At 57.6% G+C, this 23,053-nt stretch overlaps 3 protein-coding genes across 17 annotated transcripts; 2 read left to right on the top strand and 1 right to left on the bottom strand.

Moving 5' to 3' along the window:
• The first annotated feature begins 1,560 nt into the window (after positions 1-1,560).
• Positions 1,561-8,341, top strand: DUS1L (dihydrouridine synthase 1 like). Of its 7 annotated transcripts, none has more exons than XM_040244837.1 (14): positions 1,561-1,811; positions 2,420-2,914; positions 3,552-3,660; positions 4,177-4,227; positions 4,621-4,733; positions 5,200-5,282; positions 5,484-5,587; positions 5,781-5,925; positions 6,167-6,263; positions 6,340-6,428; positions 6,873-7,018; positions 7,476-7,513; positions 7,772-7,847; positions 7,948-8,341. In XM_040244837.1, the coding sequence occupies exons 2-14, from the start codon at positions 2,678-2,680 to the stop codon at positions 8,085-8,087; spliced, it is 1,428 nt and encodes a 475-aa protein (XP_040100771.1). In that variant the 5' UTR covers positions 1,561-1,811; positions 2,420-2,677; the 3' UTR covers positions 8,088-8,341. The 7 variants fall into 7 exon arrangements, with proteins under 7 accessions (XP_040100771.1, XP_040100776.1, XP_040100773.1 ...); XM_040244842.1 differs by having other exon boundaries at positions 1,573-1,811; positions 3,585-3,660; positions 5,781-5,886; XM_040244839.1 differs by having other exon boundaries at positions 1,573-1,811; positions 3,585-3,660.
• Positions 8,342-8,538: 197 nt separating this feature from the next.
• Positions 8,539-13,809, bottom strand: GPS1 (G protein pathway suppressor 1). 8 transcript variants are annotated; one of them, XM_040244816.1, is made up of 14 exons: positions 13,713-13,809; positions 12,728-12,820; positions 11,999-12,180; positions 11,389-11,679; positions 11,132-11,267; positions 10,969-11,046; positions 10,728-10,788; positions 10,206-10,291; positions 9,905-9,999; positions 9,690-9,795; positions 9,517-9,597; positions 9,296-9,433; positions 9,091-9,225; positions 8,539-9,008 (listed from the first exon to the last, which is right to left on the bottom strand). In XM_040244816.1, exons 1-14 carry the CDS (start codon positions 13,743-13,745, stop codon positions 8,934-8,936), a joined length of 1,590 nt encoding a protein of 529 aa, XP_040100750.1. In that variant the 5' UTR covers positions 13,746-13,809; the 3' UTR covers positions 8,539-8,933. The 8 variants fall into 8 exon arrangements, with proteins under 8 accessions (XP_040100750.1, XP_040100751.1, XP_040100754.1 ...); XM_040244817.1 differs by having other exon boundaries at positions 8,547-9,008; positions 11,389-11,553; XM_040244820.1 differs by having other exon boundaries at positions 8,547-9,008; positions 10,728-10,785; positions 13,713-13,784.
• A 39-nt stretch (positions 13,810-13,848) lies between these two features.
• Positions 13,849-17,930, top strand: RFNG (RFNG O-fucosylpeptide 3-beta-N-acetylglucosaminyltransferase). Of its 2 annotated transcripts, none has more exons than XM_040244852.1 (8): positions 13,849-14,166; positions 14,728-14,776; positions 15,314-15,416; positions 15,526-15,679; positions 15,972-16,060; positions 16,169-16,334; positions 16,904-16,989; positions 17,064-17,930. In XM_040244852.1, the coding sequence occupies exons 1-8, from the start codon at positions 13,885-13,887 to the stop codon at positions 17,143-17,145; spliced, it is 1,011 nt and encodes a 336-aa protein (XP_040100786.1). In that variant the 5' UTR covers positions 13,849-13,884; the 3' UTR covers positions 17,146-17,930. The 2 variants fall into 2 exon arrangements, with proteins under 2 accessions (XP_040100786.1, XP_040100785.1); XM_040244851.1 differs by having other exon boundaries at positions 15,508-15,679.
• The last annotated feature ends 5,123 nt before the right edge of the window (positions 17,931-23,053 follow it).

The raw sequence follows: 23,053 nt of genomic DNA, 5'->3' as shown, positions 1-23,053 counted from the left end.
GGTTCTTTTTTTTAAATAAGTGCTTTTCAAATATGGTATGAAATTTGATCAACTTCCAGAGTCCTGAAATGGTTGCTTTTAACAATTCTGTCCATTTTTTTTTTTTTGTCCAGTTTTATCTTTGCTTTTCTGGGAAGAAATTGGAGAGCTCCTCAATCTGCTGTGCTACAAATCCCACCCACGTATGTAAATTTAAAATTTCCAGTAGCCACATTTCAAGAAAGTTAGATAAAATTAATTGCAATAATATATTTAACCTGAAAAAAAGAAAAAAAGCAAAAGTGTTAGTCTTAGTCTCTCAGTCCTGTCTGACTTTTTACGACCCCATGGACTGTAGCCCACCAGGCTCCTCTGTCCTTGGAATTCTCCAGGTGAGAACACTGGATTGGGCAGCTTTCCCTTCTCCAGGGAATCCACCCAGGGATGGAACTGGTGTCTCCTGCATTGCAGACACATTCTTTACCATCTGAGCCACCAGGGAATTTGCCATATTAGGCACTCATATGTAACCTAATGTAATATAAAAAATATAATTTCAACATATCATTAATATTTTTTAAATTATGAATTAACTTTTACTTTTTTTCCCCTAAGACTTTGAAACCTGGTGTGTCTTTTTCCTGTTATAGCACGTCTTAATTCAGACCACATTCCAGCACTCAAGACGTGACAGCTGGCTGCCATACTGGACACACAAGGATGGATATTTGATCTTAGGACATAGGGATTTATTTTCAGGTGTGTTAATGATATTGCTCTAAAAATTCCTGTCTTTGGGGGATACTGAGATACTTAAGGATGAAATGATAAAATGAAACTTGGTTCTGCTAGAGGAAAAACTTTCCCTCTTCCCTTTTGGGACTGTGTTTAGGGGTCATGCAAATTAAATTGACAAAAGACAGGTGAACAGGAAGAAAGTATATTCACAACCCTCTGGCGGATACAGAAGACCGACACTCAGTAATCAGAGGTAGAGGTTTCTGTACCAAAGGTAATAGGAGAAAGGGAGGGAGAAGGGGAAAACGAGGATCAATAGGTTTCTTTAGGACAGGGAAGCGAGTAGGAGAGTGAGCAGGAGGTAAGGTTGTTATATTCGCTAACCCGGTGACTCTCGCACGTCTTAAGTTTACAATGAAGAATTCTGTGGGTCTGGGAGGCCGAGCGCGGCGCTTTGGGGGCCGCGGGACAGGAGTTTCACGCGGTGTTTGCTTTCCGAAATAAAACAGAGATTTTTGGTCCTCCGAAGATTTTTATGAGATTCCGCGTGGGGGCCGTGGAGAGGACTTTAGCCCCGAGCCTCTGCTGGGGAGGGCGGGAGCTCGGGTACGGTGGCACCCGGGCGATAACCAGCCCCCGCAAGCGAGGGGAGAGTCCCGGCGGCCCCTGTCCGGCCCTACCGCTGCGAAACTGCCCCGCCGCGCCGGGAGGAGTGGACTTCTAGCCTACGACCCCAACTCCGCACGCCGCCCCTCCGCCGCGCGGCGGGCCCTTCAGCAGCCGGGCGCGGTTTCCCGGGAATGCGTTTCTCGCAGCACCGCGGGCCGCCCGGAACGGCCTGGCGGAGCACCTCCCGGCGGCCCCAGCGCGGAGCCCTGGGCCCGGCGGCGGCCGGGTGGCGGCCCCAGCGTGGCGGTCTCAAGTCGCGGCGCGAGCCCAGAAGCCTCACTCCGCGGTACCCTAGCCGCATCCCCGGAGCTCCCGGTGGGACCCCTGGCGGGCCCCTGGCTATTCCCCCCTGTTCCGAAGGGCCCAGCTGCGTAGAGAGGAGCCGCGACCCTGTTCGGGCGCCGAGGTGGCTCGGCTCCGCCCAGGTAGGTAGGTTCCCTTCAGGTTTGACCCGCGATTCTCTGGGCCCCCGGGACTCTTCCTTCGGGTGGAGGTGGAAGGCCCCGCGCTCGGCGCCTCGTATCCAGGCCTCTGTGGGCATCATCTTGATTTTTACATGTAGCTTCACAATTCCCGAAAATTAACCCACAGCTGGGCGCTTAGGCAGTTGTTAAGTCGATGACCCTGCTTAATAATTCCCAAAGTAGTACAGGAGGTGGGTGTTCTCTGACAGTGAGCCCCTCGTCACGATCTGTTCCTTTGGGGTTTCAATTGTAAGCCTCAGGCTACCTACCACCTGTTAAGTCACTGTAGGGAACGGTGGCTCTGATAAGGTTGGCCAGGCATGGGTAAGATAAGCCAGAGGGAACGTACTCGTAGTGCTTTTATACATCTGACTCCCAGAGGAGGGCAGAGTGTCCAGGTGACTGCCCTGGGCCCCTTGGTGGGCCCGGAGGGCAGTGTCGCCACAGGGTGGTCCTGCCTTGGTGGGGGTCTCCAGGTCTTGTGGGTTGTAGCTGCCTTTTGTGATGGCCTCCCCAGGGCAAAGCACTGACAGGACATCACTCATTGTTCCATTTACTCTTCATGCCAGTCCTGCCAGGCAGACATCTTAATCCCGCTAAGAAGTGAGAGGTTAAAGCTCAGAAAGTTTGAGTAACCTGTCCACGGTCTCCACTGGAAGGCGATGGCAATGAGGCGTCAGTTCCTGTCCTGCATCAGCCGACACCCTTAGAACCCGCATTTGTGACCATCAGGCAGTGCTAGAGCAGCCTTGAGGGGGGTCACCTCCTGCACCTGCGCTCCACTGGCTGCGGCTGAGCCCGTGGTCTTGTCCTTCAGTGTGGAGGCAATGCCAAAGCTGGAAGGCTTCGAGTTCTGGAGCCGCACCCTGCGGGGGGCCCGCCACGTGGTGGCCCCCATGGTGGACCAAAGTGAGCTGGCCTGGAGGCTGCTGAGCCGCCGACACGGGGCCCAGCTGTGCTACACACCCATGCTGCATGCCCAGGTTTTTGTCCGCGATGCCAACTACCGCAAGGAGAATCTGTACTGCGATGTGTGCCCCGAGGACCGGCCTCTCATTGTACAGGTTAGCGGCCCAGCCTCCAACGCTGGCTGAGAACCTTTTCCTGGGCCTTTCCAGAAAAGGCTTCCTGGCTTTCCGAGATCAGAGGGGCAACAGCAGGCTGGTTCTTGCAGAGGTTGACCTCTCCCCAGTAGCTGCCTCAGACTTTTGGCAAATGGATGGCTTGGGTGCCGTGGAAGATTTGCAGGCCCTCCCTCCCCCGCCCTTGACATTGCCCCAAGGGCCCCCTCTTTATCAGACAGACAGAACAGCTCTGCTCTTGGCCAAGTCAGTGATCCTGGCTTTCTGCTACATCTGGGAGGACTGTGAATCTGTAACTTGCCCTGCTGGTGGTGTGGGGGTGCATCCTAGCTTAGTCACGTTGCTTTTTTTTTTTTTTGGCCACACTGTGTGGCATGTGGGATCTTAGTTCCCCAACCAGAGATTTGAACTCGTGTCCCATGCAGTGGAAGCATGGCGTCTTAACCACTGGACCACCAGGGAAGTCTCTAGCTTGGTCATATTGTAAACATCTAAGATAGGATACCATCCTGCAGCCATCTGCTGGGGCCACACCCTCACTGGGTCACCTATGAACCCCTGGGCAGCCCCCGTACCAGGGCCTGGCTGGGGCTTGTGGCAACTTTCATGTCTCTTCCAGTTCTGTGCCAATGACCCAGAGGTGTTTGTCCAGGCAGCTCTCTTGGCTCAGGACTACTGCGATGCCATCGACCTGAATTTGGGCTGCCCACAGATGATCGCCAAACGAGGTAAGAGTTCCTGTCCTGGGGTTCTGCGTTGAGTACCGGCTTTTGGCTAGGGCAAGGCTTGGAGTGCAGAGATGCCAGGTGTGTGGGTGAGCTGGCTGAGGGCCTGGCCCTTCCTCTGGCAGCTTTCTGATGTCAGCCCTTTTTTTGTTCCTCCCTCTGCAAGGCAGCCCTTCTTGGTCACTAGGGGTAGGGGGAAAGGTTCTCCTGGCCGTCAGGGGCTGGCCACTTCCTCCATGCTCAGAAAATTGTTGGGCTCCCTCTGGATAAATGTATTTTGCTGAAGAGTCCCTCCTCCACCCTTGTGCTGCCTCGGGCACCAGTGGCCACTGCCCTGGCATCTCAGCCTTTCTCCCTCACTGGCCTGAGGAGTTCCTGGTTGGTCAGAGACCACATCGGGTGGGCACTCAGCTCAGCACCCTTGAGCTCAGGCCGCCGAACTAAAAGAACGTAGCCAGGCAGGTGGAGGCCAGTGTGGATGCAGGGGGAGGGAGCAGAGGCTGTGCTTGTTCCTCGCAGGTCACTATGGCGCCTTCCTGCAGGAGGAGTGGGATCTGCTCCAGAGAATGAGTGAGTTGGCCCTGCACGGCCCTCGGGGACTTGGGGCCACATTGTGGTTGGGTGGCAAGCCTGAGACAGCCTAGCAGGGCTCAGGAGAGAACAGTAGCTGGCAGAGTCCTCCTGGCGGTCTGCCCTCCCTCTTCCTGCTGTAGAGGGCAGCTGTGAAGTCGCCTGTCCCATACCTGTTGCCCTCCTTTGAACCAAATAGACTGTACTAGAGGGAGGCATCCTTGCCTGGACCACCTCGTCCAATGTGGTCTGAGGCACAACTCACAGCTCCCTGTTAGCAGTGTGGGACGTCTGCGGAGCCTGTGTTCTTTTGGGGGCTTAGCCATGGGTCCCCATAGCCTGCTTGGAGGTGGCAGCACAGTTCTCTCAGGATCCGACTCTGCCCTTCCCCAGTTCTGCTAGCCCACGAAAGGCTTTCTGTTCCTGTCACATGCAAGATCCGCGTCTTCCCAGAGATTGACAAGACCGTGAGATATGCCCAGATGCTGGAAAAGGCTGGCTGCCAGGTTAGGACCGAGGGCTTCCAGGGCTCCATACTGCTTCCGAACCTCCAGAAACGCCCCTTGAGGGCTTGCCCCTGGGATGGGCAGGAATCAATGACCTTTAGGTGAGGCCTGATGCAGGCAGCGAAGTCCCATGCTTGCGTCCAAGAGGCCTAGAGGTGGTGCTGGGCCTGAATCACCTCCTCACCCACCCCTACCAGTCCTGAGGTCAGGCTGGTGCTTGCTCCTCCCTCACACCTTTAACCTTGGCAGCAGGAGTGTTGCCACTGCGGAGAGGACTGGCCCTTGAAAGGATAGGACAGCTCTGATGTGGGAGTCCTGGGCAGCACTCCCAGGGTGTCAGCTGGCCCAAGTGTGGCCCAGAGGAGTGAGGGAAGCTGATGCCCAAAAAGCCAAAGGCAGGGGGTATCCCGGAGTGTTGGGGGCTGCAGTTGTAAGTGGAGCTGAACCAGGTGCTCCTGTGCTCTAGTTGCTGACTGTCCACGGGCGCACCAAGGAGCAGAAGGGCCCCCTGTCAGGCACCGCGTCCTGGGAGCACATCAAGGCTGTGCGGTGAGTGGACACAGAGTGAACCCAGGGCAGGGAGACAGCCCAGCCTCAGGCGAGGCCCTCAGCCCTCTGGGCACGAGATGAGGGCACAGGGCCTGAGGGTGAGCAGCACAGTGGGAGGATGGAGTCTGGGGGCCTGGTACTGCCCCCAGGGTTGGGGGAAACAGCATCCTCTGAGCATCTGCTCGTCCTGTTCCCTGACAGGAAGGCGGTGGCCATACCTGTGTTCGCCAACGGGAACATCCAGTGCTTGCGGGACGTGGAGCGCTGCATCCAGGACACGGGGGTGCAAGGGGTCATGAGTGCAGGTGAGGCTGTGCCCTCACCTGCAGCTGGTCCACCGTCAGGTGCTGGAGGGGTCCATCCACATCATGGCACCACTGGCCCAGCTGAGGAGCCTCCATCTGCCTGACTGGCCAGCACTCTCAGGCCAGTGGCCAGCCTTGCTCCGGGGATGGCCGGGCACGGGGCCCCTGAGCCTTGCGTCACCTTCCCCTGCAGAGGGAAACCTGCACAACCCTGCCCTGTTCGAGGGCCGCAGCCCAGCCGTGTGGGAGCTGGCCGAGGAGTACCTGGACATCGTGCGGCAGCACCCCTGCCCCCTCTCGTACGTCCGGGCCCATCTTTTTAAGCTGTGGCACCACACGTGAGTCAACTCCCATGGCAGATGCTGTCTGATTGAGCCTTGCCTGGGGCCTTCACGGTTTTTAAGACGAGCTGTCCACATTCACAAAACCCCCACTGCCGCCAGGTCAGGTCTGGGAGGACCACAGTGACATGGTGAGGTTGGGTGGGAGGAGGGATTTTGCCCCTCTGTGCCCAAGGCTCAGGGTCAGCAGTTGGGAGGTGGGGGCTGAGCTGGCTCTCTGATGGGGCGTCTGTATCAGGCTGCAGGTGCATCAGCAGCTTCGAGAGGAGCTCGCCAAAGTGAAGACCCTGGAGGGCATTGCTGCAGTGAGCCGGGAGCTAAAGCTGCGGTGTCAGGTAGGTGATGGGCCACCATGTGCTGGGAGAGGCTTGGTCTCGGGCCTCTTACTGAGGGCCCTCTGGGCTTTTTCAGGAGGATATATCCAGGCAGAAGGAGGGAGAGAAGCCTTCAGGAGGCTTGCCTTTTTTTCACTGGATCTGCCAGCCCTACTTCCGGCCAGGGTGAGCCTCCTGCACATGGGCTGACCTGGGTGGGAGGTGTTACACGGAGGAGGGGATTCTTCTGCCTGCTGCCCAGCCTTGGTGGGCCTATTGGAGGCTCAGCTCCATCCCTTGGCAACTAGGGGCTTCCTTCTTTGTAAGCCTGTGCTGTTTTATTTAAATTGCTTTTTCCATATGATGCTTTTCTAAGGTCCTCTGACCCTGAGTGGATTTGTCCTGGGATCAGCTAGACCCTCTCTAGCTTCGTCTGGAGTTTCTGAAGTGAGGCTGGGCTGTCATCTGTAGCCACAGCCCTACCCAGGGTTCAGACACTGGTGTCCCAGCCTCCGTGCCGGCTGCTCGGACCTCAGCAGAGTTGTACATGCATCCTCATCTAAGCACTGTGGCTGGTGGGCTGCCTCTCATGGGGTGTCCCTCAGCTCTGCCCATCATCCCCGCTTTCAGGCCCAAGGAGGGGAGCAAGGAGAATGGGGGTGCCCGCAGCAAGCGGGCCCTGGAGGAGGAGGAGGGCGCCACGGATGTCTTATCCAAGAACAAGCAGAAGAAGCAGCTAAGGAACCCCCACAAGACCTTTGACCCCTCACTGAAGCGTAAGTGGCTCCCACCACTGGAGTCTGGGGAAAAGGCCAGCCCCTAACAGGTCCCCCAGGGTCAGGTGGCTCTGCTGCTTCCTAAGCTGTGGGCAGTACAGCAGGAAGGGCCCTGTAGCCCCCAAGGAGACTGGCGGGTTCCCCGAGGCCACAGCCAGCCAGCCATCCTGCCTGCCACAGTCCCTCAGCTGTTGCCCTAGGGCAGCTAGAGAGGCAGGAGTAGCGCTAGAGGCTGCCATGCCCAGGAAGGACCTTCAGGTGGGAGGCACACAGCACGGGGCATGGAACCCATGGGTCCTGGGTGGGTGGGGTGAGGTTTCCCAGCAGGACCATGTAAGCTGTGTCCTCTGCCTGCCCTAAGGGAGCAGGGACGCCTGTCCAGGGCTACATGTGAGAGATGGCAGTGGTGGGTGGCCTCGCCTAGTTCAAACAGCGCCTCCTTTTGCTCTTTTCTCAGCAAAATACGCAAAGTGTGATCAGTGTGGAAACCCAAAGGTGAGTCCGTCTGTCCTGGCTGTTAACACCTAGGGCAGGGCCCAGCCCCAGGACGGGTGGGGACCTGCACAGGCAGTCCTTTTTCTATCTGTGCTGGTGAAGTCAGGCCACAGCCCATAGTATGGGGGGCTTCTTTCCTGTAAAGTAGCTCTGCCTGGCCTCAGGACAGCTCTTCCATGCTCCTGGCTACTCACTCAGGCTACAGGGTGGCCAAGGAACGGGTATTAGCCCCTGCTTCACAAGCTTTTCTGTGTCCAGGGCAACAGGTGTGTGTTTAACCTATGCCGGGGCTGCTGCAAGAAGCGAGCTTTCAAAGAGACCGCTGACTGCCCAGGTGAGGAGCGCCTGCCGCCATCAGCACCACCCCATTCCCCAGTGGGCAGTGGAGCCTCAGCCTCCTGAGCCCCATTTCCCTTCTCTTGCCCCTCTGCCAGGTCACGGACTGCTTTTTAAAACCAAATTGGAGAGGTCTCTGGCCTGGAAGGGTGCCCAGCCGCGGCTGCAGGAACCACAGCAGGCCGGGCCTGGAGAACCAGGTGGCTTCCCTGAGGTTGTGGGCAGTGCCCTGGCCTAAAAAGGGCAGCTACAGCCCCATGTGCCACCCCCTCAGGCCTGCTGCTGAAGCCTCAACCCATGTCCCACTTAAGGAAACGCCTTTACTCAGGGAACCTCCTGCTACTTCACACGGAAGGACAAGCTGGTCTTCCCTTCGGCCCATGCTGGGGGCCCGGAGATGCTGCACCGAGGAGCAGGCTCCCAGGCTGGACCTGTCCATCCTCACAGCCCGCGTGTGTTCAAGATGAACAATAAACCATTTCAAAGATGGGACGTTTTTGATACCTCAATATTGAGGCCAGTAGGGGCCAACCTTAGAACAGGGGAAGTGGGCAAGGCACCGCCTCCCTTCATCTTCTTAGCCATGGAGACCTGCCTAACGGAGGGCCATGCGCTGACCTCGGCCCTGCAAAGCCAAGTAGAGTGTGAGGAAGGGCCCCCCACGGAGTCAGGAAGGAGTGGTGCCAGGGGCTGTTCTCAGGCTGCCCTTTAATGGACTAAGATTCAACAACGCTGCAACCTCAAACGATGCGTCCACACGGAGGCTGGGAGGCCACGCTGCCAGGTGGGGGCCCCAGGTGCCATGTGGGTGAGCCCTGTCGGCTTCTCCTTCAAGGAAAGCCCACCTCCTCCCCAGGGCCCCTGACAAGGTGCAGCAAGGGGGAGGGGGCACGAGAGTCTGGGCACATGGAAGCCCAGGCGAGGGCGCCGAGGACTAGCGTCAGTCAGCAGCCAGACCCCTGCAGGTGGGCCACAGGCAACACCTCCGGAGGTGCCGCTGGAGCAGATGAGAGGCCCAGGAGTCCGAGGGTGGGGGGTGGGCAGGGTGGGGGTGCGCAGACCATCCTGGAGACAGAGGTTGCTCTTACATGTTGGTGCTCATCCGGGACTGGCTGTTGGCCGGTGTCAGCTCCCCTTGGCTCCCTTCCCGGGGAGGGGACTGCAGTGGAGACAAAGGCTCAGACCAGGAAGGTGTGTGTGCCCGTCCCAAACCCCAGTCCCAGAGCTGTCCCTGCCCACACCTTGACGTGGATCTGGTTGCGCAGAACGGCCGCCCGTAGGATCATGGCTTTGGCACGGCGCTGGAACTCCTTGCCCATCAGCAGAGACTTCTCAAAGGTGGTGCTGCGTTGATCTACGTCCCGGGCATACAGGATCTGTGGAGGTGCAAGGTTCAGTGGGGCCCAAGGTCCCCCTCCTGCACCCCACGGCCCTGAGTCCGGCCACCTTGCTGTGGGAGTCAATGCGGGCATTGATGAGCCCTTCCAGGATGAGCTGCGTCAACTCATCCTCCAGCGCCGCTACTGTGGTGTTGAAGGCTGTGGCCATCTTGCGCATGTCAGCTGACACGTAGGGGCTGAAATACTGCAAAGCAGAGGGGACATGAGTTACCCAAAGAGGCCTTCGTAGCACCCTGCCTTGGCCTCCGCCTCCGCCAGAATGCTCACCTGAATGAGGGCCCGGTTGCGAATCTGCGTGTACAGGGTCCGCACGTGGGGAGCCAGGTACATGTCTAGCAGCAGGTTGTCCTGGCGAGGACAGCCAATCAGGGACAGCTTGCCCCAGGCCTTCTGAACTTGCCCACCCTCCCAGCCAGGCCAGGCCAGGCCAGGCCCCTCACCTTCATCTCATCCAGCATCTTCAGGCACGAGGCATACTTGGACTCGTAGAATTTGAAGATAATGTCCCGAACCTGTGGCTCCAGCTCCAAGAACAACTTGAAGGAGCTGCAGGTGCCAGATTCCTCAGAGCTGGCCCTGCCCACCCACCCGCCCTGGAGGCAGCCGGGGGCACAGGAGCGGGGCTGCAGGGCCCAGCACCCCACCCTCCACCCACCTGCTGGAGATGACGTTGCGCTGCAGCTCCTGCCGGTCAAAGGTGGCCAAGGCACACAAGCCGCCGTACACGGCCACGTTGCTGGCGGAGAGCAGCTGCGGAGCAAGGGAGGCGATCAGAGACCTGGGGCCAGCGGCAGGCGGCATGGGAGCCCGGGCCAGGCCCACCCCAGCTCACCCATCGCCCCTCAGAATGCCTAGGACCTCATGGGGATGAGCCCCCAACAGACAGCCCAACTCGAGCCCTCAGCCTGCTTCCCAAGTCCCAGTGAGGTCTCCCCAGACACCCTCATGCCCCTCACCTCGGGGAAGTCGCAGTGGTCAAAGGAGGCCAGCAGAAAGCACTTGGCAGCCTGCTTGTACTTGCGTGCTGCCAACTCAGCCAAGCCTGGGGGGCAGGAGGGGGAGGAAGGATAAAGCCCAGAGGAAGCTGCCCATCAACAGGCGCACCTGGGACAGAAACGCTGGCGAGGGAGAGATAACCTCATCGGCCAGCATCAGCAGCTTTCTGGGAGAGCAAGGCCCCCAAGGAAGCCGAGCAGCTGCTGTTACTACTGCAAAGGGCACCCGAGCTGTTCAGCTGACGGGGTGGGAATAGTGGTGAAGCGGGGGACGGGGATGCAAGTGGGGGTCACCAGCCAGGATGGCAGCTATCAGAAGGCAATGCCTCTACCCCTAACCACGGGCTACTACCCCTGACCTCCCCAAGGGGGACGTGAGTCGGGCAAGTGTCAGGTGTGTGCAGCACAGGTTTGGGGCTTGTGTGCTCCCTGGGCTGGGGTCAGTTGGGGTGCCCTCCTGCCCCTATGCCCCAGGGTCCTTACCTGCCGCACACTTGAGCTTGGTGAGGATGGCCTGAGTCTGGGTGTCACGCTCCCCACGCTGCTGCAGGAGAAGGTGGCACAAGTGAGCGACCCATGCCCTCCATACCCGCATCAACTCCCAGGCAGCCAGCTCCAGCCTAAGAGGAGCAGAGGCAGACTTCCGGAGGATGGGGCCCACCAGGGTCAGTAGTGGTCAGGGCTCCTGGATCAGGGTTTGAGGGGCGGAGAGCTATCTTTTTACCTCGGCGATTTCCGGGGTGGACTCTGCCTTGCTGACGTAGCTCAGCACATGAGACCAATTCTGCAAGTAGACACTGACCTGGCAGGCAGATGGGATGCACTCAGCCTGGGCGCCCCCTCCTGGCCCACTGGCACTGCCCCGCGGCCACCCACCCTGGGCCCACCTTGATGACGTTGAGGCACATGTTAATGACATGCTTGGCGCTGGTGCAGTAGTCCCGGGCCCGGGAGTAACACTTGAGGGCGTTGCTGAGATCCCCACAGTCCAGATAGTGGTCACCCAGGTCATCATGTCCACGCCTGTGGGTCCAGGCACAAGTGGTCATTGGCTGGGCCATAAGACTGGCTGTCCAACCCCCAACTCCAAGGGCACACCTGAAGCTCTCTTGATGAAGCCCACCCCTCAGCCCCCTGAGCATACCTGATGCTCTCCTTGATAGAATTGCCCTTGTAGTTCTTCAGATCTGTGTCCAACTTCTCCAGCTTCAGCAAGGCCTTCTTTCTCGTGGCCTCCACCCAAGCTGTGTCCAAGGGTGGGGGCTCCACGCCACTCTCAGGGATGGCATCAGGCGCATTCTGCAGCTCCCTGAGGGAGGACCTGGCCATCAGGGGCCCACGTGCAGGGGGGGCGGGTGCCTCCCAGCGGCCCTCACCCCCATCGGGAGAGCGCCCAGTTGGCACAGGGGCAGCTGTGACAGCAGGAGCCCGCAGCCTGGCGGGAAAGCCCAGCAAGAAATAAGTCACACAGCTGCCGAGAAGCAAGAAGTTGCCGTCTCCACAGGCTCTGCCCGGTGTCAGAACTGCACACGCGCACCCACGCGTGCAGGTGTGGAGAGAGCCTGAACGCTCAGCAGGGAGAGTGAGAATCTCGCCCATTGAGCTGTCCCCCACCCCCTCCTGGATTTTCAACAAGAAAACCAGATCACTGTGTTCTGGAGCCAAATGCTGCAGGAACACAAGAAAGGCCCCTGCCTGGGCTGGCCATACACTACACCCTGTCCCTGCCCCACCTTGCTGAGCCCTGGCCTCACCTGGCAGCCTCTGAGAGCTTGCGGTGGATCTCCTCGTACATGTCCACATTGAAAGTCCTCTGCACAAAGGACAGGGCCATCTTCAGGGCCTCCACTCGCAGCGGCGGGCAGTGGTCAGCAATGAACTGCAGTCGCTCGATACGCATCAGGCCGCTATAGCTGGCCGCATACTGCTCCAGATCCTGGGGGCAGAGGTGGATTGTGCAAGCTGGGACCCTGGACCCCAAGCCCCCGCCAGTGGATCAGGAGCTGGGATATGTGGGCACCAAATCAACCACTGTCTGGGGTCTGAGGAAAGACACTCAGGATGGGCCAGTGCATGGGCCTGGAGTAAAACTCTGCCCTGGGGGTGAACGGTCACAGCCATGTGGGCAGCCAGTCACCAGGCTGAGCAATGAGGAGGCAGGGCTTCCCAAGGTGGGCCCAAGGAAGACCTGTCCTCACAGTGAGACTTGACCTTCAGGGGCCTGGCATAAGGTGCTTCTCCATGTAGGAAAGAAGAAGCTGCAGGGTCTGGAGAAGGCCAGCAACCCATTAAAACGGGCAACTAGATATTTTAGTCCATTTGGTGGCAGAGTCAGACACGACTGAGCAACTGAACAACAAAGTCTAAAGGTTTCCGAGTTAGAAAAAGATGTGGTCAGGGAGCCTAGCCTGGACTTCCCGGCAGGACTGACACTCCAACCAGCCCCTGACCCACCCCGGAGGAGAGCCTGCCAGACTCCATACCAGGGTGGGGTTCTCCACCACGTAGTTGACATCGGGCGCATTCTGCGGGTCCTCCTGGGGGTCCACGTCAATCTGCATGGGCTCCACGGCCCCCTGCAACACGGGCAGTCACCTTGGCACCTTGAGGGGGAGAAGCCCAGGGAGGGCGAGAGGCCCTCACTGTGCCCAGCTCAGCTCTGCCCGCCATCTCCCAGGCGGGCGGGATTCTGTCCCAAGACCTTCCCCACTGCCCACCAAGTCCCGCGCCGCCACACCAGGGATGGGGTTCCTGGCCAGACTGTTGGCTCAAGAGCTGAACGCTCGGCCGGACCATGATGGCCCATCTCTGGGGCGGGAACCAGATGCCGGAGGACCACTGCCCAGGGACCCCCAAGGGTCGCTACGCGCTCCCAGCCATCATCCTGACAGCAGCCTCCTCCAAGCCACGGGGAAGACACGGGCGGCCTCGACCCCGGCGCGGCCGAGCAGCCGGAGCCGCAGCGTCGGGCGAGTCCCGCGGCTGGACCGGGCCGCAGTCGCGGCCGGGAGGCGGGAGTGGGGCACCTGGGCGCCCTGCGCGGCCCGGCGGGCGGGCGGGTGGGCGGGCTGGTCCCGGCCCCTGTCCTGGAAGGTACCTCATAAAGCAGCGTACAGGCCGACAGGCTGGCGCTCAGGCTGAAGTCCCCGGCCGTGCCCGGCAGGAAGAGCTCTGACCTACCGCTGGGAGGGGTGCAGTGCACATCTGCCACTGACGACGCGGCCGCGCGGGGGGCCGGGCCACCCTGCATTCTGTCCTGACTCTCTGCACCCCCCGACCCTGACACAGAGCTGGCTGGCTGCTGAAGGAGAGAGAGCGTTAGCGCGCCGGGCCTGCCGGGGCCGACGGGAGGGACGCTGCGGCCGGGGGCCGGGCGCGAGAAGGACGCCGCGCGAGGGGCGCGCACGGCCGGCCCCGCTCCGGCCCGGCGGCGGGGACGCGGAGGGGCCGCCGGCCGCGGCTCGTTACCTGCAAGTTAAACACCTGAACCGGCAGCGGCATCTTCGCCCACCCCGCCGCGGCGCACGGTCCACTTCCGGGGCAGCGCGGCCGCGACTTCCGGGTCGCGGCGTGGGCAGGGCGGCTCTTAAAGGGGCCGCGGCGCGCCTGGCCGGGCGGTGCCCGCGGGTCCCGCGGCCGCATGAGCCGCGCGCGGGGGGCTCTTTGCCGGGCCTGCCTCGCGCTGGCCGCGGCCCTGGGTGCGCTGCTGCTTTTGCCGTTGCCCCGCGCGCCTGCGCCCGCGCCAGCCCCGACCCGGGCCCTGGCCCCCGGCTCAGGCCCGCGCGCGCCCCCTGCCCGGCCCGCCACTGCCCCCCGCCTGCGGCCCGACGACGTCTTCATTGCGGTCAAGACCACCCGAAAAAACCACGGGCCGCGCCTGGGGCTACTGCTGCTCACTTGGATCTCCCGGGCCCGACGGCAGGTGGGTCCCGCCCGGGGACCCCGCCGACTCCGGGACCCCGCCGACTCCGGTACCCCCGCTGACTCGGGACACCACCCCCCCACCCCAGCCCCTGCCTCTGGCAAACTCGCACGCCCTGAGATCCCCGCTCCTTAATCCTAAAACTTGCATCCTGCCCTGGACCCCACCCAGGATCCACCCCAAGACCCCCTACCCACAGATGTGTCCCCAACATGGCTGTCAGGCCCCAGGCCTGAGAATGCAGGGACCCAGGACCCCCAGTGCCCACCCTCTCCTGCCCCTTCTCAGGCTCTAGTCTTGATTGGTTTCTCCCAGCTGACACTGGGCTGAGACCCCAGAAACTCCTCCAGCAAGAGCAAGCCTGGCCCTGGCAGCACTGGGGCTGCTGCGGGTAGAGCAGGCTGTCCCTGGTTCACCACCCTCCCTTCTCCTGGGTCCCCAAGCCCAGGCTCGCCTGTCCAGCTTCATTCACCCTTGCTCACCAGGCCAAGGCCCTGCCAGGCCCAGAGTCCCTGGGGTGGAGGGCTGCCCCTTGAAACCTCACAGGCCATCTCTCTACAGACGTTTATCTTTACTGACGGGGACGACCCTGAACTACAGCTCCAGGGAGGTGAGTGGCCCTCCCCAGCCCAGCCGTCTAAAGGGTCTCCTCAGCTCTCTCTCGGTCCAGCGCCACACAGCCCCCTGGTGTGTACACAGGTCCAGAGAAATTAAGGCACCTGCTTAGGGTCATACAGCTGGTAGAGAACAGAGCCTGGCATCCAGGGTCCACCCTTCCAGCCACGCTCTGGTCACTGGCTGACTTCCCAGGGCCTCTGGCTGGAGCTACGTCCCCTAAAGAAGGGCCAGCAGGGAACCATGCCTTCCAGGCCTGCCCTGATGGGGATGGTCCAGCCTCTCAGTCCTGTTGCCTGGTGGGTTTGCTTTCATGGGATTCCAAGCGGTTGTCATCTGCCTGGACCTCGGATGGCGGCAACAGGGTCAACTGAGCGAGGCCAAGACAGGACTGCGATTGGGTCCGACATCATGGTCTTGAACAGGACAGGCCTCGTGCCGGCCGGCCAGCAGCATTTAGCCCAATTTTAGTGGGGTGGGCTGGCAGCAGGTCTCACCCCGGCCCTCAAGCTTCCGTTTCTCCAATGGGCAGGTGGCCACGTCATCAATACCAATTGCTCTGCTGTGCACACCCGTCAGGCTCTGTGCTGCAAGATGTCAGTGGAATACGACAAGTTTATTGAGTCCGGACGCAAGTATGTGGTGGCCCAGGGCCAAGGGAGGCTGGGCCCCAAGGTGGGTCAGGGGCTTCCCCGCCCCCACCTTCTGGGCCCAGCCTGGCTCCAGACTTCTACACGTTTCCAGGTGGTTCTGCCACGTGGATGATGACAACTATGTGAACCCCAAAGGCCTGCTGCAGCTGCTGTCCACCTTCTCACCCAGCCAGGACATCTACCTGGGGCGGCCCAGCCTGGACCACCCCATCGAGGCTACCGAGAGGATCCAGGGAGGTGGAACCGTGCGTGCTGGGGCGAAGCGGGGAGGGGCAGCTGAGAGTATGGAGACCCCAGCAAGGAAGGGCTGGGGCTGATGCCCAGTCCACCCAGATGGGGTGTTTTGGGAACTGGGGCAAGACAGGAGGGCTGGAGCCACAGGCAGCTGAGCTGTGGAAGCCCCTGTCTTCTCGTGCCTTGGGGAGCTTCTGCCCCCAAGCCTGGGAGCAGTTAAGGGACAGCTGAAGGACAGTTCTCAGGGTGCCCAGATGAAGAGCTAGGGTGAGGGACCCTGACTGGTGGCTCCCTCCTTTTCAGGTGACCACGGTCAAGTTCTGGTTCGCTACCGGTGGGGCCGGGTTCTGCCTAAGTAGAGGCCTTGCTCTCAAGATGAGCCCATGGGCCAGGTGACGGAGGCGTGGCGGGGGGGGAAGCAGGTGCTGGCTGCTGTGGGTTGGGGGTTGGGGTTCCCCAAAGCTGGAGAGGCGCTGACCTGTTCCCCCTCTGCTCCCCAGCCTGGGCGGCTTCATGAGCACAGCTGAGCGGGTACGGCTGCCAGACGACTGCACGGTGGGCTACATCGTGGAGGGGCTGCTGGGCGCTCGCCTGCTGCACAGCTCGCTATTCCACTCCCACCTGGAGAACCTACAGAAGCTGTCAACCGACACTCTGCTCCAGCAGGTAGGCCAGCTGGGCCCTGCCGCTTCCATGGCCGTCCCTGCACGGGGGCCGTGGCCCCCGTGGTGCCCCCCAGCTGAGCAAGGGCTTAGGGAGGGATTCTGGTGAGACAACTGTGGGTCCCGGCATGGCAGCAAAGTTTCGTGGACCCTGAATCCAGGCTGCTGGGACCCGGAGTCCCAGCTGTGGGGAACCCTCAGGCTTACATGAGGGCCTGTTTGAAAATAACAGCTGCTGCACCTTCCCAGAGGGCGGCCCTGGGTAGCAGGGCTGGGGACAGTGGTCTGGGCATGACCAGTGTTACAGACCTGGCCCAGGCAGGGGGTTCAGGACCTCTCGACCCTACAGGTGTGCCAGCGGCCTCCCCCAGGTATCTGCTGTGCTGGCCACACCTCTCGGCCCCCATCAGGCCCCATCACCTTTCCGTGGTGTTTCTGAGCTTGCCCTAAGAATGCTGACTCCGGGTGAGGCAGTGGGGCCCCTGGAATCCAGGAAGCAAGCAGTGTCTCTGTTGGAGAACAAGATAGGAGGCGCCGACCCTGAGAGTGACTCTGCTTCCTCTCCTCCCCCAGGTCACCTTGAGCTACGGGGGACCCGAGAACCCACATAACGTGGTGAACGTCGCCGGGGGCTTCAGCCTGCAGCAGGATCCCACGCGGTGAGCCTGGGGGTAGGGAGGAGTGCTAGGGCCAGCCCACCCCTCCCGTAGCCTGACCCCCACTTCCCTCCCAGGTTTAAGTCTATCCACTGCCTTCTCTACCCGGACACGGAGTGGTGTCCCGTGCAGAAGCAGAGCGACCTTGCCCCTCGGTGATCCCGGACCCAAAAGTCTGGCTCTGCCCCAGGTGCAAGTGGGCGAACAGTGCTGGAACAGTGCTGCCCCCTCCTGGGCTCAGTTGGCTACTCCAGGCGGCGACGGCCGGGCCCTCATCCAGGGAGATATGGGCGGCCCAGCAGGCCTCCCCACAGCCCCGGGCGGGCCCGGGTGACCTGGCGCTGTGGGAGAGGAGGCCAGTGCTGGGGGTCTGGGAGGGGGCTGGCATCCGCCTCCCAGGGCTCCATCCTGTTCCCCTCACCTGCGGGAGACAGTATTCTAGGCCAGGGTGGTGTGTGAGATGCTGCCCCCTAGAGGTGACTGCCGGACGCCTTACTTGCTGTTCTCTTGGGATGCCACCCTTCCCGCTGGAGCCCAGCCAGGGCCTCTGCCTCCACGGGGAACTGCACGCAAGGCTGCAGACCCTCTGGACAGCTGTGCTCTTGGGTGCAGCTTACTCCTAGCCAGGTTGTCTCCATTCAGAGGCCACCTTCTCTTGGCCAAGAGGTCCTTCCTGAGGGATCTCAAAGACACTTCACTCTGACTCATTGCTCAGTACTTTCCATCCTTCCCCCGCCAGGGGGCCGCAAGTCCATGAAACAGCAGGACCCTTTTGTTTGGGGCCCCTCTGCAGTGAGGCGTCCCCATCCCACCAGCCGACCCATGCTGACCTTGACAGTGCCTTTCCACAGGAGGAGGGAACAGAACAAGGGGAGCCAGCACCTGCCTTCTGGTCTCTCGCGCTGCTATTGCAACAAGTGAATAAAGCCTTGATTGTTACTCTCTGTCGGTCATTGTGTTGATTAACCAGTGACACCTGGCAGCTCAGCTCCAGGCAGGGCCATACGGCATCTAGCTCCTTCCCATGAAGGCACTGCCCGAGACCGGCTCCCTCCCAGGCAGATCTGTGTTCCTTACAGCCTTGCCGGCCCAGCTGAGCCTAAAGCTGCCCACTGGGCTCTTCAGTGTGAGCTGAAGAGTATGTGGGGTGTGGAGGTGGGGTTCCCGCAGGGAATGTTGCAAGCAAGACAAACCTTGCTCCAGAAGGCAGACTGCCTGTTAAGACTTGCCTTTTCAGCATACTGTGGAACTGTGTGTGTGTGCCAGCATGCACAGACGCACACATATGAGTGCATGTGCCTGTGTGCATGGGAGTCCACACGTGTACTTGCATATATCTGAATTGCTGTGTAAATGTGTGTATGTGGGTATGAATGCATATTGCTGTATACATGTGGGCCAGGTGTATGTGCATAGCGCAGGCCAGCAACACCCGGTAAGCAGGTTGGAGTCCGCATGCACTGGTGGTCAGGCCGAGCGAGGTTACTTGAAGAGGGGTATACAGCAGGTCACCAGGAAGTGTCCATGTGCAGCAGCCACCCCCCACCATTGTGTTCCCAGATGTGAACTACGTAACAGCCCTCAAGACCTAGACACACACTGAGCCCACCAGACCCCAGTCCACTGGGCATCCACAGCACAGAACCAGGACAGCATCAGTTGGACCAAAGTGTCCTTCCCCTGGCTGGAGCCACCTCAGGCCTGGATCTCTGGGCGAGGGCCACCTCAGAGGTACAGACTCCTCTCTTACCGGGTCCAGAGGAACAGTCACCCCCAAGCCCCCAAACCACCTCCAAGGAGTGGTGGGACTGGCAGGCATCCCGAGGCTGCAGGATGGTCTGCCAGAATGGGTGGTCCATGTATTGTTCAGACAGAAAAAAGCCTCAAACGAAACACAAAAATGTTTATATGTGATTGTTCCTGAAAAAAAAAATGCAAAATTGGTAAAAATGCTTTTTCCCTCTTCCTTTGTTGTTCAGTTGCTCAGTCATGTGCCATGCCACTCTGTGACCCCATGGACTGCAGCATGCCAGGCTCCCCTGTCCTTCACTATCTCCCAAAGTGTGCTCAGATTCACATCCATCACGTTGGTGATGCATCTGTTTCATCCTCTGCCACCCGCTTCTCCTTTGCCTTCAATCTTTCCCAGCATCAGCGTATTTTCCAATGAGTCAGCTCTTCACATCAGGTGGCCAAAGTATTGGAACTTCAGCATCGGTCCTTCCAATGAATATTCAGGGTTGATTTCCTTGAGGGTTGACTTGTTTTCTCTTCCTATTTTTTGACATTTTACCAATACCAAAATATGTTGTATGATAGACATACACTGTATAATCAGAAAAAGTTAAAAGTTTGGTAATTAAGGTTCAGAATTAAATTGTGTGTACTTGGCCCTCCATCTGACTTTTTTTTTGGAAAACTGTTTACTAAGCATCAGTCCATCCCACATCACTGCATGCCAGAGGAATGATGATCTGCAAAATGAACCAGCTCTCGAGGCTGGAGAGAACCAGGGTGTATAGGATGTAACAGCTGGCGCATATGAGCTTTCTTTGAAGTGAAGTGAAAGTCGCTCAGTTCAGTCAGTTCAGTCGCTCAGTCGTGTCTGACTCTTTGTGACCCCATGAATCGCAGCACGCCAGGCCTCCCTGTCCATCACCCTCTCCCCGAGTTCACTCAGACTCACGTCCATCAAGTCAGTGATGCCATCCAGCCATCTCATCCTCGGTCGTCCCCTTCTCCTCCTGCCCCCAATCCCTCCCAGCATCACAGTCTTTTCCAATGAGTCAACTCTTCGCATGAGGTGGCCAAAGTACTGGAGCTTCAGCTTTAGCATCATTCCTTCCAAAGAAATCCCAGGGTTGATTTCCTTCAGAATGGACTGGTTGGATCTCCTTGCAGTCCAAGGGACCCTCAAGAGTCTTCTCCAACACCACAGTTCAAACACATCAATTCTTCGGTGCTCAGCCTTCTTCACAGTCCAACTCTCACATCCATACATGACTACTGGAAAAACCATAGCCTTGACTAGACGGACCTTAGTCGGCAAAGTAATGTCTCTGTTTTTGAAAGTCGCTCAGTCCTGTCCAACTCTTTGTGACCCCATGGGCTATACAATCCATGGAATTCTCCAGGCCACAGTATTGGAGTGGGTAGCTGTTCCCTTCTCCAGGGGATTTTCCCAACCCAGGGATCGAACCCAGGTCTACCTACATTGCAGGCGGATTCTTTTTTGCAGGCGGATTCTTTACCAGCTGAGCCACAAGGGAAGCCCTGAGCTTCCATTGAAAAGAGTCAATCCTCGTTATACTCCGTGTTTCCAAATTCACTCACATAATAAAACTTATTTGTAACCCTCAAACCAATACTTATTTTCCTGGTCATTCTCAGACAAACAATGGTGAAAATTTTGAGTCATCAGATGTAGCGTCCCCAACTGAGGTTGAACTAAGTTAAGGCTCCGCCCCAGAGATACCCAGAGGATGAAGACAGCAGAGGGCAGTGCAGAGTAAAGCAAGAAACTCAACGGGACCCAACTTTATTATAGAATTAGATTTTGGTGATAGTGACATAATTTTGTGAATGTAATAACAACAAAAAACTCTAGTGAATTGTACACTTCAAAACTGTACACTTTTTGATATGTGAGTGATGTCTCAATAAAGATGTTATTTAAAACGTAAGCCAAGATGAAATTTAAAATTGAAATAGTCCTATATTTATTACATAATTTGAATTTGACAAAAATATTCCCATAAAAAATCTCTAGGATCAGATGGCTTCATTGGTGAATTGTATCAAACATTTGGGGGAGGAATAACATCAATCTTATGATCTTCCAGAAAATAGATGAGAACAGTTCCCAGATCATTTCATGAGGCCAGCATTACTCTGGTACCCAAATCAGACAAACACATTACCAAAAAATTGACCAGTTGTATCTAAATTTTACACGAGGGACTTCCCTTAGTGGTCCAGCGGCTAAGACTCTGCACTCCCAAGGCAAAGAGCCTGGGGTTCCATCCCTGACCAGGGAAATAGATCCTGCCTGCTGCAAAGAAGACCAAAGAGCCTGCAACCCACAACTAAGACCAAGCTCAGCCAAATAATTTTTTTTCAAAAGCAAACTTGAAAATGAACAAAGTTGAAGGATTTACACAGCCTGACGTCAAGACCTACTATGAGATGTTGATGAAAAATTAATCTGTTGATCTAAGAAAGAAATGGAAAAATTTTTGAGCCAAATTTGAGGATTATAACCCAGGAAGAGCATCTCAGAAAGCTCTGAGAACCATCTGTTAGATGTCAAGGCACAGTTATATAAGTTTTTGAGACAGAGGGCCATACATCAAATGACATACTTTTTAAATACTTATTAACTAGCCAGTTTATTCGGCTGCATCGGGTCTCAGTTGCGGCATGCAGAATCTTAGTTCCATCATGCGGGGTCTTTTCCTTGTGGCACAGAGACTTTCTAGTCCTGGCTCTCGGGCTCAGTAGTTTCAGTGCTCTGACTTAGTTGCTCCACTGCATATGGGATCTTAGTACCCTGACCAGGGACCAAACCCGTGGCGCTTGCATTGCAAGGTGGATTCTTAACCACTGCACCAGCAGTAGCTCAGTCACTAAGTCGTGTCTGACTCTTGCGACCCCATAGACTGTAGCCCGCCAGACTCCTCTGTCCATGGCATTTTCTAGGCAAGAATACTGGAGTGGATTGCCATTTCCTTTTCCAAAGGATCTTCCCAACCCAGGGATCAAATCTCCTGTGCTGCAGGCAGATTCTTTACCGACTGAACTGCACCACCAGGGAAGACCCCAAATGATGTATGATTGACAGTTTACATGACCCAGATCTAAGCATCATGCTAGTGAGTCACGTGACCCCATACGAGGTGAAGAAGGAGTGCCGTCTCTTCAGGAGTTGTCTAGTTGATGCTGGGAGAATGTTGCTCTTTGTAGTTGAGCCGGTATTCCTGCTGATGGGGGAGGTTTGCGTGATGCATGTTGCAGACACACAATGCACAGTGAGGGAAGAAGGTAGGCCAGAGGGCAGAGAAGATTTTTTGTTTAAATATCTCTGGTCTTGCCATAAAAATATGACTTTTATTTCACAAAGCTACAGTATAGAGACTGTGGTGCTGGCACTGGGACCAACAGATGGATCCATGGGACATGCAGCAGAACCCAGTCACAGATACACGCTTCTACCATCATGAGTTCCCAATAGAGTCATCAGAGCAATTTAAGGGGAAAAGTCTTTTCAGCAAATGGTGCTAGAATTAGTTTACTAATTAATTTTTTATCAGTAAAAAAAAAGCCAACTTAGAGAAAGTATTAGTCAGGATGAGCTAGGCTGTGCTGCAGAAACCACTAAGCCCTCTAAGGAAATTTGTCCATATCACACTGTGATATGCACGAGTGGCTCTCTTCTAATTGGTGAATCAGGAACTCAGGCTGCTTCTATCTTCAGGGCCCAGCATCTTGTAGTTTAAGTCCCCCTCAGATTGTCCAGGTGAAATGGAGGAGAAAGTGGAATGAAGGCACCAGATTCACACCACCTAAGCCCAGAAGTGACATTAATGTCTCACATTTCACTGGCTGAAAGAAATCCAAGGCCACCATAACAGCCAGGGAAGCTGGAACATGCGAAGAGACCCATGGGTTTGCTGAGCTCTGTGGCATTGATGTTACAGAGATGTATGACCAACCTCAGTCAGTTCAGTTCAGTTCAGTCGCTCAGTCGTGTCCAACTCTTTGCAACCCCATGAATCACAGCACGCCAGGCCTCCCTGTCCATCACAAACTCCCAGAGTTTACCCAAACTCATGTCCATCGAGTCGGTGATGCCATCCAGCCATCTCATCCTCAGTCATCCCCTTCTCCTCCTGCCCCCAATCCCTCCCAATATCAGGGTCTTTTCCAATAAACCAACTCTTTGCATGAGGTGGCCAAAGTATTGGAGTTTCAGCTTTAGCATATTTCCTTCCAATGAACACCCAGGACTGATCTCCTTTAAGATGGACTGGTTGGATCTCCTTGCAGTCCAAGGGACTCTCAAGAGTCT

This window comes from Oryx dammah, unplaced genomic scaffold, assembly GCF_014754425.2.
Source record: "Oryx dammah isolate SB20612 unplaced genomic scaffold, SCBI_Odam_1.1 HiC_scaffold_8, whole genome shotgun sequence".
In the NCBI taxonomy this organism is placed as follows: Eukaryota; Metazoa; Chordata; class Mammalia; order Artiodactyla; family Bovidae; genus Oryx; species Oryx dammah.
This window is presented reverse-complemented; position numbering and strand designations above follow the sequence as displayed.

What these genes read in the sequence shown, in the direction of transcription:
- DUS1L (XM_040244837.1), top strand. Translation starts at nt 2,678, where the DNA reads ATGCCAAAGCTGGAAGGCTTCGAGTTCTGGAGCCGCACCCTGCGGGGG. An exon ending in ACCGGCCTCTCATTGTACAG is followed by an intron (nt 2,915 to 3,551) that starts GTTAGCGGCCCA and finishes TGTCTCTTCCAG; the next exon opens with TTCTGTGCCAATGACCCAGA. An exon ending in GCAAGGGGTCATGAGTGCAG is followed by an intron (nt 5,588 to 5,780) that starts GTGAGGCTGTGC and finishes CTTCCCCTGCAG; the next exon opens with AGGGAAACCTGCACAACCCT.
- GPS1 (XM_040244818.1), bottom strand. Translation starts at nt 13,494, where the DNA reads ATGCAGGGTGGCCCGGCCCCCCGCGCGGCCGCGTCGTCAGTGGCAGAT. An exon ending in AAGCTCTCAGAGGCTGCCAG is followed by an intron (nt 11,680 to 11,998) that starts GTGAGGCCAGGG and finishes CTTTCCCGCCAG; the next exon opens with GCTGCGGGCTCCTGCTGTCA. An exon ending in CGCAACGTCATCTCCAGCAG is followed by an intron (nt 9,796 to 9,904) that starts GTGGGTGGAGGG and finishes TGGCACCTGCAG; the next exon opens with CTCCTTCAAGTTGTTCTTGG.
- RFNG (XM_040244851.1), top strand. Translation starts at nt 13,885, where the DNA reads ATGAGCCGCGCGCGGGGGGCTCTTTGCCGGGCCTGCCTCGCGCTGGCC. An exon ending in TTTATTGAGTCCGGACGCAA is followed by an intron (nt 15,417 to 15,507) that starts GTATGTGGTGGC and finishes GCCTGGCTCCAG; the next exon opens with ACTTCTACACGTTTCCAGGT. An exon ending in CCGACACTCTGCTCCAGCAG is followed by an intron (nt 16,335 to 16,903) that starts GTAGGCCAGCTG and finishes CTCCTCCCCCAG; the next exon opens with GTCACCTTGAGCTACGGGGG.